Genomic DNA, 19,151 nt, shown 5'->3' with positions numbered 1-19,151 from the left:
ACACATTTCTAAAATGCCTATTATCTTTTTAAAAAGAGATTACTAGAAATTAAAAGGAGAGAAAGACTGAAGGAGTTGAAGGAGAGAGAGAAGGAAGCAAGGAGGAGGAAGCTAGCAGAACAGAGGGAAGCATTTGGAGAATTACTGGAGGAGGAGGAGGAGGAGGAGAGCAGTGAAGAGGAAGAAGAGGAAGAAGAACCACTGCCTGAGATCTTCATCCCACCAACCCCCTCTCCCATCCTTTGTGCCTTTTACTCTGGGCCAGGGAAGTTCTGGGTGTCATTGGTGAGTAAAAATTCAAGACTTTACCTCAGCACTTGTCCAGTCCAGTTTATGGTCACTATCTTTCACCACATTTGTTCTTATGCATGTTTAGAATTTAATTTTCAACTATTGATGTAGCTGTGAGTTTTAATATGAGTTACAGTTTTTGTTGTATCATCTTGGCATTTCTTTTTAATATGTCTACCTTTTGTATCTGAACTCCAAACTTACCTGCTCAGGAATAACAAAGTGGCGGAAAATTCAAGAATAGATAGTCAAAGGGCAAAGAAGTCCTCCACCTGAATCTGTTTTTTGTTGTTATTTTTTGTTTGTTTGTTTGTTTGAAAAAAAAAACAGCTTCTGTGGCATGTCTGTACAGTGTCACTCTGCTAACGTGTATGCTGTGTGTGGCCTATGAAAGACTAGGAATCTGTGTTTTCAAGTGGCCTCATTCCACTCCAATCAAAATAAGGGAGAATAATGGTTGTTACAAAGACTGATACAAGAATGTGTCACAATGTGTATGGAAGGTTATATGTCATCTACTTACATACCATATAGACTTACCATGGAACATTTTCTCAATATACTTCAAAGCAAGATTTTCTCCATTATAGATGTTACAGTTTTCACTTCTGAATGTGTGTGTGTGTGTGTGTGTGTGTGTGTGTGTGCGTGCGCGCGTGCGTGCGTGCGTGCGCGTGCACACACACACATACACGCACACACACACACACACACACACACACACACACACACACACACACACACATTCATGCTTTTCCCCTCCCAAAGTAACTGGCTTAAAATTATATAGAAAGAATATTAGTAATTCATACTTGGTCCTAGTTTCTTGAAACCTAAGCGTGGAGCTCTTAACTGATACCCCAACATCAGTTAAGCAATACAAAGTGGAACTAGCACTTCTGATATAGTCCATGCTCTGAGGCTCCAAGCCCCATCATGAGGTAAAGCACAGATCACAAAGGTAGTGTTCACCTTGTTTGATCCAGCCACTTCCTGACTCCACCTGTAACCAAGCAGATGCCTTAGAAAAGCTGGCTTCACTGGGAAGTCATGACTCCAGTCCTTAAATCAGGCCTCACATTGTTGGCCAATTCTGCTGCCCAGTTGTGTTTACTTTACAAATTATTATTTCAATTTCCTCTCCCCACATACATTTTGCAACTTGCCTGTCTCTCCAGACACTCATATTTTACAGTGAAAATAAAGGGAGTCAGATGAAATTTCTCCATCTTTTCCCATCTCTAGCACCCTGCAGAGATCTGTGTTCTGCTCTGCCTATTATAATTGGTGGGTGTTGCTTGGCAGCTTGCCCAGGGCAGCAGTGTTCCACACAGCCTCTTGGGTCTATTCCTTCTCCCTCGTGCTCTATGTGACTTCATTTTTTTGGCTTTCATTCTTTTAAATTTTTTTAATTAAATTCATTTTTCAATTTCATTTTACATTCCAATCAAAGTTCTCCTTTCCACCCCTCCTCCCACCACCACCCCATACATGATTTTGCTTCTGAAGCAAACTACTTAATATGTATCATCACCTCCTGTCTTTTAAAGTTCAATTCTTACCACCAGCACACGAAGTTCCTGTGATTTCTGAGCCCTCCTCCACTGTTCCTTTAGAAGAAAACCTGAAAACATTGTCTGGAGCCATCGAGTCCTCTTCACCTCTTAGTTGATCTTCAGCCAATTCCACATGGGGGTTTTATTACCATTTCTTCATTTCTCCAATGACTTCTCCATTGTCAGGCTTAGTGGCCACTTCTCTGTGCATTTGACCTGTTCACCTGTTGACTCTTCCTCCTCTTTAAAATGTGTTGCTTTCTTCTCTTGGCTTCCAACACATCATCATGGCCACCATTGTTACTTTGTGGTGCTGGGGTTGAACCCAAAACACACTAGGTATGCACTCTACCACCAAGCTGCATTCCCACCTCCTTTTGGCTTCCAGAATCACACACACACACACACACACACACACACACACACACACACACACACACTTAAAATGGAGGAGTTCTGGGGGAATGGATATGAACAGAATACACTACATAAGTGTGTATCAATATGTCTTTCTGCCAAGCCACCCGAGCCCTGCTGCCATGTGGGCGCTTTCCGCCAGGCCACCCATGTTCCACCCACCACCACGTTAATGTCCCCAAGTAACACACAGAGACTTATATTAGGTACAAATGCTACTTGATCAATGACTAGGATTTCTCATCTGCTAGATGAATCTTAAGTATCATAAATCTATATATTTTATAAGACTTATCGAGGATGCCTTTGTGGATCGCATGGCAACTCCAGAGCAGAGACCAGGAGGAAGAGCAAGAGAAAAGGAATGATTTCCTTCTTGTCCTTGCTTATATATGAGTCTGCCTGCTATGTCACTTCCTGCCTGGATCGCAAGACTTCTTTACTACATTTCCCAGAATCCTCCTTGACTCCTAGTCCCACCTATTTTGCTTTCCTATTGGCCAACAGTACTTTATTTATCAACCAATAAGACAAACATATACACAGAAGGAATTCCCCCTTCATAAGTGCATGAAGTTTTCAGAGAATATACTTAAATTTTTAAAAAGAAAACCTGGGATGAGCAAACTGGCTTCCTTGGGTATCTACCCACATGGAGAATACATTCCTGCAGATACCCAAACATGAACATATAAATTATAGAAATACAAATTAAAAACTTTTGAAAATAAAAGGAATCAAAATTTGATAGAGTGACTTAACAGAAACTAAACACAATGAGAATTAAAAGCTAGTGCAAAACCATTTCAAACACAGAGGAAAGACTTTAATAGATTATTCTCCAAAGGAAAAAAATACAAATGTCCAAGGACCATTTGAAAAGACATTCCACACCACCAGTCAAAGGCCATAAACCCCCAAATCCCTCTAGTGCTGCCCATTTCCACATGGATGTGGGGCCATGGGCAACCGACCATCAACAAAGTCCACAAAGGAGAGTCACTCTCCATCCCTCAGCAGCTACCCATTGCCCATAGCTTCTCTGCCAAGGGTGAGTCCTTGGTGACCCTTCATCCATCCATGATGGAATCTTAACTGGCTTGGTCTTGTGCGGGTTTTGTGTAGGTTACTTAGGCACAATTGCTGTGAGCTGATGTCACATCCAGAAGTCAACATTTCACAACTCTTCTTATCTGCAGCTCTTACATCGTCTCTGCCACCTCTTCCACAATGTCCCCTGAGGCTTGACTCTAGAGGAGGTTGCTACAGATGAGTTGTCCACAGCTGAGCACACATAGTTGCTTGAGCGCATCTACTACCCATTGCAAAAACAGCTTCTCTGAGCAAAGTAGAAAGTAGTTCAAATCTTAAGGGTATAAACAAATATCTAGAAAGCAGTTTGACAACTTGACCATGTAACAAATTAACAGCAGTCCCCTACTGCCCCCACACCATCCCTGCCATCCCTATATCCGTGGCACTCTAGAATTTTAATGGAGTCCAGTGGAAAGTGTACTTATAATATCCCCTTTTCTTTGGAATGGAAAGAGCTGGCCTTGCAACACACTCAAGGAACCATAGTTACATCTGTCCAGCTTGGTTACCTCTGATCTTCCACTTGATCCCACTGTGTGCCTGGCTTACTCTTGAGTGTCTCTCCACTTTAGGTCTTACAGCTTGAGTGGTTCCAAATGCTTTCAAACATGGTTGTGTTATTTTTTTTTTCTGGTTATCCCCAGTGGGCAAGAATAACTGAAACAATCCAGTCTGCTATTGGCCAGAGTGAAAACGTAGTTTCCTGATTTTTCAGGCTGATCATTTTGTTACTTTTTCTTTGTTTTTTACTCATTTATCTCAGACGTTGATGTCTAAAACATTTAATTCACTTCCTGTACTAAGAGTCCCATCCACATAGAGAAAGAAAACAGGTTAGAACTATGTCACTGCTACAAATACTTAGTACTCTTCTCCTTGAGTAGTGACATGTATTTTTCCCTAAATTGCCTTTCCTGGAAAATTAATAGTGTTTAAAGTTACCCCAAACTGAAAAGTAATTGTAAGAACAAGGATCTACAAAGCCTATTGTTTTTAAATACTGTTCATGCAGAATACCACTTCAAGTCATAAAATACAGTTCATTAGATACTCAGAGGTGAAATCTCTCCTGTGCTGACTTCTGAGTAGAAACTAATCATCATCATGATCATCATCATGATCATCATAATTGCATATTAGTGGGCAATGGGGACACTTATAGAAATAAGTGTAAGAATATAAGAATAACCTGCCTTTAACCATCCAAATCATGTAGCATCATTTTGTGTTTTAAATTTGAAATGATCTGAAACTCCTCAGGGAATTGGCTGTGTACCATGTTCACAAACAACCTTTGCGCTTTCTGTCTTCCAGGGCAAGTATGATTCTGGTTTTCTCTATCACTGTCAGTTTCCCCCGTTTGTCAGTAACAGTGATTTCCAAGCACAGGAAGATGAACCGTTTGATTTCCGCTCTCTTGAGGACACAGAAGACAACCCTATCCAAACAATCGCTTTCAGGTGAAGAGAACTTTTGGTTTTTTTTTTATCATTTTTTTTAATTTGAATTAGAAACAAGATTGAATTACATGACAATCCCAGTTTCCTTCCTCCCTTCCTCCCCTACCACCCCCAACAACTAAAACCCTACCTATCACATATCCTTTCTTTAATCTACACCTGACTCAAACTTTCTGCTCCCTCATGACCTCTGAATCTTTCCTCTTCTTCCCTTCTCATTCTCATAGCTCCCTCCCCCCTCTTCAGGTGAAGAGAACTTAAAAAAAAAAAAAAAAAGGATTTTAGTGTCTGTATCTTTGTGGATCCTGAATGTCTTGGTTTCTTTTCCAACTGCTGTAATAAAACACCCAGACAAAACACCCCAGGAGAAAGGGTCTATTTTAGGTCACATCATCCCAGGTACAGTCCATCATGGCTGGGATGTCAGACAGCAGGGTCACATTATGCATCAGGTCAGAAGGAGAGAGCCATGTATACATGGCTTTATTAAGCCTACTTTATTCATACACTCCAGAATTCCCTTAGCCATTAAAATAATTGAGGCAATCCCTCTCAGGTTTTCCTTGAAGACCATCTCACCGAAGATCCTAGATCCTTTCAAACAGACAACAGGAACCATCGTAAATGGAATTGTCACTTTTTAAAGATCTATTCACATGAAGGGAGACACACATGGTACCTGGTGAAATTAATCAAATGAGCAAATAGAGTTAAAGCTAGGCCTCGTCTTGAAATTGTATTTAAACCCTGCAGGCTTTGTGCCTGGTGTTGTATCACAGTTTCTGTTTATCACATGGATCTGTCTTCATTTATGTAGGAAGACATGATTGCGTGGTAAGCTAACAAAGGACCAGGTTTGCAGTGATTCTGAAGCAACGATAAATTGGATTGATCTCCATTTAATAAGCACAACTGCCCTTCATTGTTCCCAGGCCTGGAGACTTGCTCCAATTTTCAGATTGGCTCTCCCTCCCTATCTTTTTATTTTTTATTTTTGTCAGCTCACTACAGCTAATGTGATGAAACCACCTCATATTATGTGGTTTAAACAGTAGAAATTTATATTCTCACCACAGTCTGGGGCCTAGAGTTCTAAGTTCAAGGTGTTGACAAATGCAATTTCTCATGAAGTCCGTCTGTGGCTTTCTCATATCTTCCTTGTTGTTGTGCCCTCACCCTGCCTTTCCTATGTGCAAGGCATCCCTAGTGTCACTCTGTGACATTGTTTACAAGGACACCAGCCAGACTGCATTAGAATTTATCCTTATGCTCTCATTTTAGCTTAATTATCTCTTTAGAAGTCCTTAACTTGTAATATAGTTACACTCTGGAGTATTGGATCTAAGCATATGCATTTCGATGGTACACAAATTAATTTTTAACATCATTGTTATTTAAAATTAAACATTATTTGGCTGGTGGTATGGCTCAGTAGGTAAAGGTACCAGAGGCCAAGCTTGATGACCAGAGTCCAATCCCTAGAACCCACATTTGTAAAGAGAAAACCAACTCCCATTAGTTGTCCTCTGACCTTCACAAACTAACTAATTATCTAAATATGCGGTGTCCTGTTTGGCTTGAGTCTTAGAACCCTGGCAGGGGATCGTAAGGGAATGAAGAAAGGACAAACACATAGATACACACACAATGAAGATGGGGTCAGGTGAGGTTCTCTAATGTTCTCACTACTCAGCAAACTTGGGACGTCAGCATGTTTACTAGGTATAACACAGGAATAGGGCTCAGCTCACCTTGGTAGGAGGTCTCTATTGGCCAGCAGTCTCTAGCTGTAAACACCTGGGGAAAGGAGCCACGGTACTAGTTTTTTGAACACACCAATCATCTCTTCATACACGCTCACGTTCAAACCCCAAGGAAAGTTTTGGCATTCATCTTGAGCCTAGCCAATGTGGATAAGGGCTTTGCCAATTTCCCATGGGTCAGTTGGCCTTGTAGTCCTCAATAGGTCATGCCCATGCCAAAATACACATCCTCTCAGAACCAAACTCATTCAGGACTTACTCTGCTCCCTACATAAACAGGAAACAATTACAAGTTATTTTTCAGCTTATGAGAATAATCCTTTACATATTTTTTGTCTCATAGTTCTAAACAGACTATGATGTTCTGTGGAATGAGAAATGGAGCAATTCGAGTGTATGTCCTCCAGCAGAATGATCTCTCCCTGACCAGTTTGAAGGACTACTGGCATTTCAACGTGCACGACAATGATTACGGATGTGTTAAAAACATCTGTCTTAGTTTTGATGACCAGTACTTTGTGACTTCTGGGGCAGATGGCAATATTTTTGTTTTTAATATTTTTTCTGAATTTATAGTCGAGAGAGAAATCAAAGCCCAAGTACCACCTCCCAGGGTATGTAAATAGTTAGCCAAGTAATTAACTAATAATAATAGCTGACTTTAAAATCAAGTGGCGATGTGGTGTTAAAGTCTTTAAGTATTTAGAATAATTTAGACATATTAATTTTATAATATAATCTTATTGGAAATAATCCATAATATTTGTAACCTATACCTTATAATGTAGTATTTCTACAGTGTTGTAATTCTGACTTTCTGTTGCTTCTGTAGCAAATACTAATGGTATTGAATTATTGTTATTATTAAAGTTATAAACTCACTACTGTATCAGGTTTTCTTTATCAAACACTTTCTTAGCCAACACTTCTTCTTTTTTTTCTTCAAAATAGGCAATATTTCTTAGGTTTATATTTCTTACTTCTTAATATACTCTGATAGACTTCTAAAATTTTCCATAGTGTCTTCATCTTTCTTTAACATATTAGAGTTGTTCTGAAGTACATTTTGAAGACTTTCCTATTGATACCTCTTGTCATTCTGTTTCATTGGTCTCCCTTCTGATTTTTTAAATCAAATCTTGTCATTCCTACACACCTGGTTAGTTTTCTTTTATTGAGCCCTACATACTTGATGTGAAAAACTCCAAGAGTTACCTTGATTCTGGGCATATTACTATTGCCTCCTAAAGCTTTATGTTTGCTTTAGAAAGCAAGTAACAAGCCTAGACCACTCTATCCAGTCAATAGTGAGATATGATTTGCAATCAGGCTTTGTTTCCTGAGAAGACCATCTTATTTCCAGTTTCTTCATACACCTAGAACACATCATTTCAGTTCTTTTTGGAAAATTTAAGTTTATTCTTTGAAAACTTCATGCACTTCTATGACATATTCTGTTCATATCCATTCACTGCTACCTCCCTGAAACTCCTCCGTTGTCCCCCACTCCATCCCCCTTGCCATGTCATGTCCTTTCAAAAAAAATTGTTATTAATCCAACCCCTAAAGCTACCCAGTGCTGCCCATATCCACATGGATATGAGGCCATCCACTGGGGCATGGGCAACCTACCATCAACCAAGTCCACAAAGGAGAATCAGTCAACCCTACCCTCCGCCCCGCCCTGTCAGTAGCTCTTCTGCTCCATCAATGATGGGATTTTGACTGGCTTGGCCTTGTGCAGGTGACCTAACCACAGTTGTTGCAAGCTGATGTTTTGCCTCTACCTACAGATTGGGATTGAATCGGAGGCCGCTCCAGAAGACATTGAAGATCCCAAAGCCTACAGGTATGAAACATTTTAATAACTACTGATCAGGCCTGGGATTTTAGCAAACTGACACTTTGCATCAGCTGACCAAGGCAAATGTACTTCCAAGGTGTTGAGTACTAATTGTACCTTATGGCATTTCTGTCCCTGAGATGATCATCATTTTACATTTTTGCTTTCAGTATTGAGAATGCCAGGAGGAAAAGGGAGTATGACAGATTAATGAAGGAAGTAGAAGAAATAAAAGCTGAAAAGAGAGAGCAAATCAAAACTTTGAGGAATGAATTTTGGAAACTGTTAGCAATGAATAAAGAATTACCAGCGCATATGCAGTTTCAACGGAAAGTGAGTCTAAATGATTGGTTTTTATTTGATTGGTGTTATTTCTGGATTAAGGACTACTGTTTTGTTGGCAACAATGAATGCAGAGAAATCCCTTGTCCTAGCTAGCTTCCATTGCCAACTTAACACAGCCTGGAGATATCTGAAGGAGTTTCAATTGAGGAATTTCCCAGATCAGACTGGCTTGTGCTGCGCGTGTCAGGGGCATTGTTTTGATGTAGATTGATGTAAGAGAATCTGGCCCACTGTGGCCAGGCACCACCATCCCTAAGCAGGTGATCTTAGAGAAAGCTGGCTGAGTGTGAGGTAGAGAGCCAGCAGTAATCAACATTCCCCTGTGGTTCCTGCTTTGCCTCCTGCTTGAGTTCCTGCCCTGACTAAGCACCTGTGACCTGGCAGTGTAAGCCATATAATCCCATTATTCCTCCCTCAACTTGCTTTTGGTTGTGGTGTTTGTCAGAGAGACAGGAAAGAAATTAGGACATCATCATTAAATCTTCTTTTACCTGCCCAGTCAATGTATTTACTTCACCTCAAGGGCTATAAAACTTGACACAGTCGGGATGGAAGCCAATGAACCTCTGCTACACAAAGTTGATTGCTGGATTTGGCTACTTCTATGATGTACTTGTTTTTTTGTATTCAATAATATGATAAAATAAAAACACAGGTTGGAATCTGACTTATCTTTTGGGAAGGTACATGCAGAATTTGATTCCTTCATTTCATTTCTAATAGTTCATCAGCTCCATGGTAAAATAGTGCCTGGGTTGAGCCACAAAGCATCTAAAAGGCAACAGTATACTGCAGTTACAAGGACAATCACAGAGGTGTTCAAGCCAATTTTATATTATTTGTTTTGTGAATTTACTGTAAAACTCAATATACATGCTAATGATTGGGCTATGCTTTTTTCATGTTTCAAACGTTTTATTTTACACACACACACACACACACACACACACACACACACACACATATATATATATATATATGTACATCATGTGCATGCCTAGTGTCCATGGAGGCTGTAAGAGGGTTTCAGCTCCCTAGAACTGGAGTTACACATGCTTATGAGTCCAGATGTGAATGCTGGAACCAAACCCTGGTTCTCTGCAAGAGCAGCAAGTGCTCTTAACCACTGAGCAATCTCTCCAGCCCCTTTTATTTCATTTTCAACTGTTTCCTAAACAGAATGATTGTTAAGAGTCTAATCAAGGGGCTAAAGAGATGTCTTAGTCCAATGAGAATTTGAGTTCAAACCCCAGTAGTCTCATAAAAAAACAGGCGTGGTGGAGGTGGTGGAGCAAGCTTATAATGCCAGCACTTGGTGGACAGAGACTGACAAACCTGGGGCTTGCTGGCTAGTCAGCCTAGCCTCACTGGCAAGCTCTAGGTCCCAGTGAGAAACTGTCTCAAGAAATAAAGTGGATAACTTTTGTGGAATGACCCCTGGCTTCCACAGGCACACATAAGTACATGAATACACACACACACACACACACACTCACACACACACACACACACACACACACACACACACACACACACACACACACACACACACACACCTGTAATTTAAAGACAAAATAAGAATGTTTTTGATAAACAAATCAACTTCTCTGTAGGATTTCAACATTGATGCCACAATTCATGCTGATATCAGTAAGAAAACAATTTCCAAAATTCAGGAAGTGGAGAATGAATTAGCTTGGGAAAAACAGAAATATGAGCTGGGCCTGAAGAAGCTCCAGAACAGGTATGTCTTTCCTGCAAGTTAAGATTTTACAAAGCACACTTTTGAACAGATGCCTGCGAGGTGCCCAGGTGAACCATCTTACGAAGTACCCAGTGAGAGAGTCGACATGTCAAACAGCCCTCCTGTGGCACCTGGGTCTTCCTGGGCTGAAGGCTCACTCCTTCGAGTTACATGTTGGGAATTTGGGTGATAATTATATTTTAAAAACTTACGTAATGACTACATAGTTTCTATTTTGGCCAAGTATTTGTTTTATGGCAAATTAAACCATGAACATGAAGGCATACATGTTTTATAGTCAGAAATCAAACATGGTTAGAAAACTTAGAGTAAAAGATAGCAGGCTCTTGTGTGATCACCTCCACGCGCCAGCTCAACTTCCCAGAAGAAACAGCTCTTTTGCTTTTTATTGAAATTTAATTTGTAGATAGTTAAGAGCATACATCTTAATTGAACAGCCTAATATTTTCTTTACCACACACACACACACACACACACACACACACACACACACACACACACACACACACACACATATATATATATGTATCTCTGTGATTTCCATTGAGATAGGGAACATTTATATCACTCCAGGCCCCTCATGGCTTCTTTCAGCTAATTCCTTTTCTCTGATAAAGAATCTTTATTGCCATAGATCACTTTTATCTGTGAACTCTAAATAAATGCAGTGCTAAGTATGATGTTTTTTGTACCTAGCTTCTCTCATGTATTTATGTCTAAGGTTATCCGTAATAATGTTCTTGTAGCTGTCTTTCTTCTTCTTATAGATTTATTTTAGTTGTGTGTGTGTGTGTGTGTGTGTGTGTGTGTGTGTGTGTGTGTGTGTGTGTGCGCACGTGTGCGCACATGCACGCGCACACCAGTCAAGGGCAGTCCCATGCAGTTGGTAATTATGAGAGTTTGTAAGCTGCCTAACATGGGTGTTGAGAGCACAGCTCCAGGTCTCTGCAAGAGTAGCAAGTATTTTTAGCCACTCTCTGGCCACAAAATTCAGCCATTCTGTTAACAGACATTTAAGAACTACCCTGATCGTCAGTTTCCCATAGTCTGCTCAACTCATAGTGACTATGTACAAACAAATCTCATTAGCATGTGTGTATTAGCAAACAAAATGTGTTTTTTTCCAACTTTTTAAATTTGAATTAGAAACAGGATTGTTTTACATGACAATCCCAGTTCCCTTCACCCACCCGTCCTCCCCTACCCTCTCAAACTAAAACCTTATCTGTCACATATCTTTTCTGCTCTCCCTGGATGGTGAGGCCTTCCATAGGGTGTCATCGGTGTCTATTGTTTCCTTTGGGATAGGGCCTAGGCCCACCCCCGTGTGTCTTGGCTCAGGGAGTATTCATCTATGTGGAATGGGCTCCCAAGGTCCACACCTATGGTAGGGATAAATATTGGGCTTCTACAGGAGGTCCCATAGATTTCTGAGGTTTCCTCACAGAAACCCATGTTCCTGGGGTCTGGATCCATCCCATGCTGTTGTTCCAGCTATCAGACTGGGGAGCAAGAGTTTCCGGATGTTCAGGTCAGCTGTTTCTGTGTGTTTCACCAGCCTGGTCTGGACCTCTGTGCTCTTCACTGGTCCTTCTCTGCATCTGGGTTCCAGTTCAGTTCGGTGATTAATTATGGGTGTCTGCTTCTACTTCCACCAGCTGCTGGATGAAGGCTATAGGATGGCATATAAGTCAGTCATCAATCTCATAATCAGGGGAGGTCATTTAAGGTAGCCTCTCCTCCGTTGCTGAGATGGTTAGCTGGTGTCATCTTTGTAGATGTCCAGACATTTCCCTAGTGCCTGATTTCTCTGTAAACCAAAGATGTCTCCCTCTATTATGATATCTCCATTCTTGTTATCATGTATTCTTCCCCTGACTCAAACTTTCTGCTCCCTCATGTTCTCGGCATCCCTCTTATTCTCCCTTTTTCATTCTCCTAGTTCCCTTCCCCCTCTTCCCGTGCTCCCAATTTGCTCAGCAGATCTTGAACCTCTCCCCTTCTCCAGGGGACCATGTATGTGTCTCTTAGGGAGCTCCTCGTTTATTAGCTTCTTTGGCAGTGTGGATTGTAAGCTGGTAATCCTTACTCTATGTCTAAAATCCGCATATGAGTGAGTGCATACCATGTTTGTCATTTTGCGATTGGGTTACCTCGCTCAGAATGGTTTCTTCTAGATCCATCCATTTTCCTGCAAATTTCAAGATTCCATTGTTTTTTTCCGCTGAGTAGTACTCCATTGTGTAAATGTACCACATTTTCTCTATCCATTCTTCGGTTGAGGGGCATGTAGGCTGCTTCCAGTTTCTGGCTAATACAAATAGTGCTGCTATGAACATCGTTGAACATATGTCCTGGTTGTATGAATGTGCTTCTTTTGGGTATATGCCTAGGAGTGGAATTGCTGGATCTTGTGGTAGACTCATTCCCATTTTCTTGAGGAGTATCCACCAGCAGTGGAGGAGTGTTCCCCTTTCTCCGCATCCTCTCCAGCATAAACTGTCATTGGTGTTTTTGATTTTGGCCATTCTGACAGGAGTAAGATGGTATCTCAGAGTTGTTTTGATTTGCATTTCCCTGATGGCTAGGATATTGAACACTTTCTTATGTGCCTTTCAGTTGTTTTATATTCCCCTATTGAGAATTGTCTATTTAGTTCTGTACCCCACTTTTTAATAGGGTTGTTAGCAAACAAAATGTGTTGGAAATATCTCAAAGAAGTAAAATTTATCACATCTTTGATAAATAAATGTTAGGTTTTTTCTACTTTTGAGCTTAAAAATCCCTTACCAGCACACAGATATTTACATTTTATATAATTTATATATTCCTATTCAATTGATTCCTACATAATGCATATAACTTGTTATCCAGAATGCATATGGCAGTAATTACAGATATTCATTTTGTTACGATCTGCTTTCCAGCCAGTTGGAACCTACCAATAAATTTTACCACATATTAGCAAAAGTTGATGTTGTATTGATTAATGATGGAATGTTTAGTACTTTCACTAGAAGTATTTTTAAATTGTGCTTTAATCAAGTCCAGCCCAACTTTCATAGCACCCTAATGGCATAGGCATGGTTAAATTTTGAGCACGGCATAAACATATTAGTGTAATATGTGATCATGGCAGAATGATCAAAATAATAGCTATTGCAAATACCCATTCTACTTTTTTTTCTTCAGATTTCGTGATCCACTGGAAAGTGATATTGTTGTGGTACATGCCATCCAGAGTAAACACCAGATAGCATCCTACAGACTGGTGAAGCCCTCTAAGTATTCCAAATTAAAACGAGCAAGTCAGGCGGAGAGAAGAATGAGCAAAATGGAGAGGTTTGAAAAGGAAGGTCCGGGAAGGAAGGAGAGCCTGAAAGATACAAGTGGGTGTCCAGATGACAAGAGGCTTTAAATCCATATTGCAAAGATTTCAAAGCAGACTTGACTTTTCATAGGAAGGGACTTTGACCTTGCGTTGGTGACTGGAGCTCAATTTGTCTTCACTCTTCCTTGATCATCTGCCTTGCAATATGTAATCTTGCGAGTCAGGTTTCCGTGGCACGGATAAGACTAGCCACAGGCGCCCTCCGCCAGTGCACAGTACTTGGGCTTGTTATTGAGTATGCGCTGCTAAAGCAAACCCACCCTGGCAGTATTACTCTGACCATGTGTTGAGAACATGGGATGCTGCAGCTTTCTTGCTTCAGATACCCAAGTAGCCTCAAATGTAGACTTTCCCCAGAGTCAGTCCTCCTTCCCCCATATTCCTGGTTCCCACCTCGAAAAAAGTAGAGCTAAAGCACTGTATTTCAAAGTGTTTCTCCATAAACATAGTTTGAACACAACACAGGTGTGAAAATAGTATGTGTTTGCCCCTCACTACCCAATCCATGTAGCCTATTTCCTGCAGAAGGCTAAAGGTGCTGGGGAGAAAAATACCTGAGACTGACTGAATTCACTTAACATAGTTACATTCATTTTTTCCAAACAGCATAATTTCATTCTTTAGAGCTGAAAAAAATTCAGCGTGTATTTATAGCACAGTTTGTTTGACTTCTATTTTTTTGAGTCAGGGTATTTTGTAGCTTGGGCTGGCCTCAAACTCACTCATAGCTGAGGCTAGCCTTGGACACTTGTTCCTTCTGCCTCCCCCCCCCCCCAAGCGCAGGGATGATAGGTGTGTGGCATTACACCACACCTGGATTGTTATTTATTTTAATGTAACCTATATGTGTGTATCTGTATGTGTGTTGGTCATGGAGAGTAATTCTTCGTTAGATACTTGTTCGTTAGTAGAGTCAATTGTTTTTAAAATTATAGTTCTCATTTTAAGTGCTTCTGACTAATTTTTAATTTTTTCTTTTATTCTTGAGAGTTTCATACATGACTATAATGAACTATGATCCCTCACCCAGTCATGCCTTAAAAATAACGTACTAAGTCCATTTTAGTGTTGCCCATACGTGTTTGGATATGGGGCTATCCTACCAGAACATGAGAATTCTATAGCAGCTGTGTCCTCCTGAATGAAGAGAGAGCTCTGTTTAATTAGCCACAGAGCATGTCACTTAGTCATACTTCACATTTCATGTCAAATTAAGACTCACTTAGTCCCCTGTCCCTAATGCAATATCATGGACACCACTCTGCAGTTTCCTCAATCTGCCCGTGGTCCATCATTACTTTTGCCATTCTGTAAGTGGTTGACATTGGTTTTATTTTTTGTATTCGACTCTGAAATGTACTCAGCTGACATTTAATATTTTAAAAAATTAAATCAGAGGATATTTTGTTGTAATTACATTTTTAAATTCATTTTATTTTTAAGAGTATAACATAATTACATCATTTCTCCCTTCCCTTTCCTGTCTCAAAACCCTCCCCAATACCCCTCCTTGTTAGATTTCAAACTCATGGCCTCCTTTTTCATCAATTGTTACATATGTATATGTTCATATCTACATAAGTGCAACCTTCTCAGTCAGTGTAAGGTTATTTGTATGTATGTTTCCAGGGCTGGCCATTTGGAACTGACCAGCCGATTGGTGTGCTCTTCCCTGGGGAGGAGCATTTCTCCCACTCTCAGCCTTCCTTAGTTGTCTGTAGTTCCTATGTTGACTTGAGGGCACGGTTTTTCTCCACTCACCTAGTCTATTGTTGTGCTTGTGCAGCCTGCTTAGGCAGTCATGATGATGAGATTCTATGGGTGTAGCTTCCGACACTCTTGGGAGAAACAGCCTCAGAGCAAACTCCCTGATCTCTGGCACTCACAGTCTTTCACCCCCTCTTGGGAGTTGTACTGTTATCTTGCCGACTTTTTAAAGAAAAATGCTTAAGAGCAAAATTTGTGACTTAGATCTCTATTCTGACTTCACAGTAGGAATAGTAGACCACTTAATGATTGCTCAACTTCAACATTTTTCAACTCTGTAATGGTGTGAAAGTATACCCACCCAGCCATTCATTCTATTTTCCACTGTCAATACAAAATTTTAAGAATTACATGAGCTACTCAACATCTTACTGTAGACTAGGCTTTGGCTGTTGTGTAAGGTAATGCAGGCATTCTGAGCATGATTAAGGTATGATATTCTATGGACTAGATATAATAAATGCAAATCAGCCACTTTCAGTTTACAGTGGTTTTATCAGGATGTGACCCCGGGTCAAAGGTCAAGAAGCACCTATGCTTGGGGGTTGAGTTCATAATAAGTTGCTTCCATATTTGCTCTTGATCTGTTTTGTGTGTGTGTGTATAAGTTGAAAACAACAGTTGAGAGTTATTTTTCTTTCTCAGAAGTATTGAAAAAAATGATTCTTTGTACAGGCATGAGTACTATCCTACAAGAAGAATTAATAATAGAAAAAGAGAAGAAACTTGGACCTAGAACCCTAAGTGAAATTATGGTAGGAAATCAAGTTGAGAAAACACAGAAACTTATAGTGAAAGCTGAACGGGCCCAACTTAAGATTCTGCAGCGTAAAAAGGAGTGGGAGGAACTGTGAGTTATGTTTAACCTATACTCTTACACTTCTAATACATGGTCCACAATGTAACTTTGTGAATTTTGTCTTTATTGATACGGTGATTACTTGCAAATCATAAGTAGAATATACAAATGGGACAGAGATGTTAAGGAGCAGTCGGCATCACTCTGAAGTGGTCATGCCAACACGTTTTGTTGGCATTCCTATAATCTTTAGTTTCTGCTTCATATTTTGTTAATATAGTCAGAAGGTCTTTTAAAGATTAACAAATTCTTACAGGGTGTTGGCTGTGCATGCCTTTAATCCCAGCACTCTGGAGGCAAGGGCAGGTAGATCTCTGAGTTCCAGGCCAGTCTGGTGTACTGAGCGAGTTCCAGAACAGCCTCCAAAACAATACAGAGAATCCCGGTCTCAAACAAAACAAAAATTAATAAATTCTTTTATGTCCCAATATCATAGAGAATGTGATGTCAATCATACCCAGATATAAGGTTGGCGAGTCTTATAATAGTTGTAGTTTTCATTTCTTTTTTAAATTAATTTTTATTTAAATTAAAAACATTCTTATTTTACATACCAATCCCAGTGCGTGCGTGCGTGCGTGCGTGCGTGCGTGCGTGTGTGTGTGTGTGTGTGTGTGTGTGTGTTTATGAATGAATGATTATCTATGAATATGTGGATTTCATGTTCTTCCCCTGCTAGTCCACCCTGTGTGTTCCCGAAGGGCTTTGCTCTTCAAGGAAATTGCCGACTGTGGGCCAAGAATACATGCCTGTCCGGGCTGGCACACTCCACTTTCAAGAATTGTGGGGAAATGTTGAAAATTCCCAATTAAAGACCTTGCAAGGGATACCCAATGATACCTTAGATCTCCCTAAGCAGGAGTTCCGTTTCTTTAGAGAGGAGTTCTTCATTTTTGTCTTGGCCTGAAAGCTGCTGCTGATTGGTTTGTCTGGAGATGGGAAAGCTGAGTTGCATCCATTAGTGAATTTGATCAAATGTGTCTAGCATTCCATTGCATTCTCTCCACCTGCTCTCTGGAGGCTCTACTGAGAAAACAATATATAAAATTTTTTGTAGCCCCCTCCAGAGGAGCATATCCTCCAGAATGAGGCATTCTGGGCTATAGATTTTTATATGTGTTCCCAAACTGTATCACTATAACTGGTTTGCTGATAGTTTTTCACCCTAATTATAACTTCTCTGATGATTTAGCATTGGTTTTTGTACCTCCCTGCAGTAATTTTTATGGAATTCTGGGAGGAGGCAGCAAGTACCCACTTAGAGTCCATTGTTACATTTATGTCTTAAGTTATCCATTTTTCTGATAGTTACAAGAGCAAACCTGATGATGACTATGAGGATCCCAGAGATGTCCAGGCCATCAAAGAAGCCCAAACATACATGGGGGATTTCAATCTGAAGACAGCCTCAGACTACAAGATACCTGAGCACATGAGGATAAATGCCGCCAAGAAAGAAGAGGAACTGGGCCTCCTTGACACAATGGTACTTAACCCTCAGGCTCTGTGACCATGAAAAGTGCCCTGGTGTTATCTAGACTCTGCTCAACCACCCACTTGTCTCATTGATCCAGAGATTTAGAGCTGAAAATGATTTTTATAGGAGTCTAGATTATATCCTCTTTTTATAAATGATGAGACAGGGACCCAGAGAGGACAGGAGATTTGTCTATGAGTGTATCAGCTCACATGGTGGAACCAACTTTCACATTAATTATATGGCTTGATACATTTTTTTCGGGGGGGGAGATATACTGTACTGCTTCATGTACATTGAACTCCTGAAATTCAGTGAAATCCTTGGTAGATTTGTTTACTGCATGTCAGGGACTACTAGACAGTTAAGAAGAATGTCATCATCTAATCTTTTCTTTTCAGTACTTTCATCTTTTGTCAGAAACTAAATACCAATCAACACATTCCTTTTGAGTTTTTAAAGTGTGGCTGATCATACGAGCTCTGATTCTCATTTTTCTTATTAAATGCTTTTCCTTCCTCACTCATTTCTTCCTTTCTGAGGGATTCTAATTTCTCAGGCATGATTTAACCCAAAAGGCGATTGGTTCTTCCCACCTATAGGCTCAGAAAGCATCAAGCTACTTTTTTATTTTAAAGGAGGATTAGCTAGTTGGCCATCTACTGTGTTGTACAGGCTACACAGTTCAGGGTGTCACACCAGCAAATGTGACGACAGTTCTGTATCTGTCGATAGCATATTTGAATGTTTTTTTTAAAAAAAGGATTTATTTACTTGTTTTTATTTATTATATATACAGTGTTCTGCCTGCATGTGCTTGCACTCCAGAAGAGGGTACCAGATCTCATTACACATGGTTTGTGGGCCACCGTGTGGTTGCTGGGAATTGAACTCAGGACCTCTGGAAGAGCAGCCATTGGTCTTAACCTCTGAGCCATCTTTCCAGCCCTTGAATGTTTTAACTATTTCTGTGAAATGGAGATAAAATATACTGAAGATTTGTCATTTTCTTTTTCACAAAAGATGTTATTTATGCCACTGGCATGGATATCTTGACATGCTAGCTGATACCCACACACGAAGGATCATAGACCATAGCTTCATCCTTCTGGTCAACATTTC

The 19,151-nt window shown here is 40.2% G+C and overlaps 1 protein-coding gene across 1 annotated transcript in view; it reads left to right on the top strand.

Annotated features, from left to right (window-relative positions):
• Nucleotides 1–19,151, top strand: part of Cfap44 (cilia and flagella associated protein 44) — a 78,591-nt gene that overhangs the window by 31,565 nt on the left and 27,875 nt on the right. The window contains exons 15-23 of the mRNA XM_035444119.1: nucleotides 37–285; nucleotides 4,674–4,819; nucleotides 6,926–7,196; nucleotides 8,376–8,431; nucleotides 8,596–8,758; nucleotides 10,384–10,514; nucleotides 13,728–13,924; nucleotides 16,369–16,543; nucleotides 17,861–18,038. Coding sequence (XP_035300010.1) covers nucleotides 37–285; nucleotides 4,674–4,819; nucleotides 6,926–7,196; nucleotides 8,376–8,431; nucleotides 8,596–8,758; nucleotides 10,384–10,514; nucleotides 13,728–13,924; nucleotides 16,369–16,543; nucleotides 17,861–18,038 — 1,566 coding nt within the window. The remainder of the gene's footprint in view (nucleotides 1–36; nucleotides 286–4,673; nucleotides 4,820–6,925; nucleotides 7,197–8,375; nucleotides 8,432–8,595; nucleotides 8,759–10,383; nucleotides 10,515–13,727; nucleotides 13,925–16,368; nucleotides 16,544–17,860; nucleotides 18,039–19,151) is intronic.

This window comes from Cricetulus griseus, chromosome 4, assembly GCF_003668045.3.
Source record: "Cricetulus griseus strain 17A/GY chromosome 4, alternate assembly CriGri-PICRH-1.0, whole genome shotgun sequence".
Taxonomy (NCBI): domain Eukaryota; kingdom Metazoa; phylum Chordata; class Mammalia; order Rodentia; family Cricetidae; genus Cricetulus; species Cricetulus griseus.
Note: the sequence above shows the minus strand (reverse complement) of the source record. Positions and strands in the feature narration are given on the sequence as shown.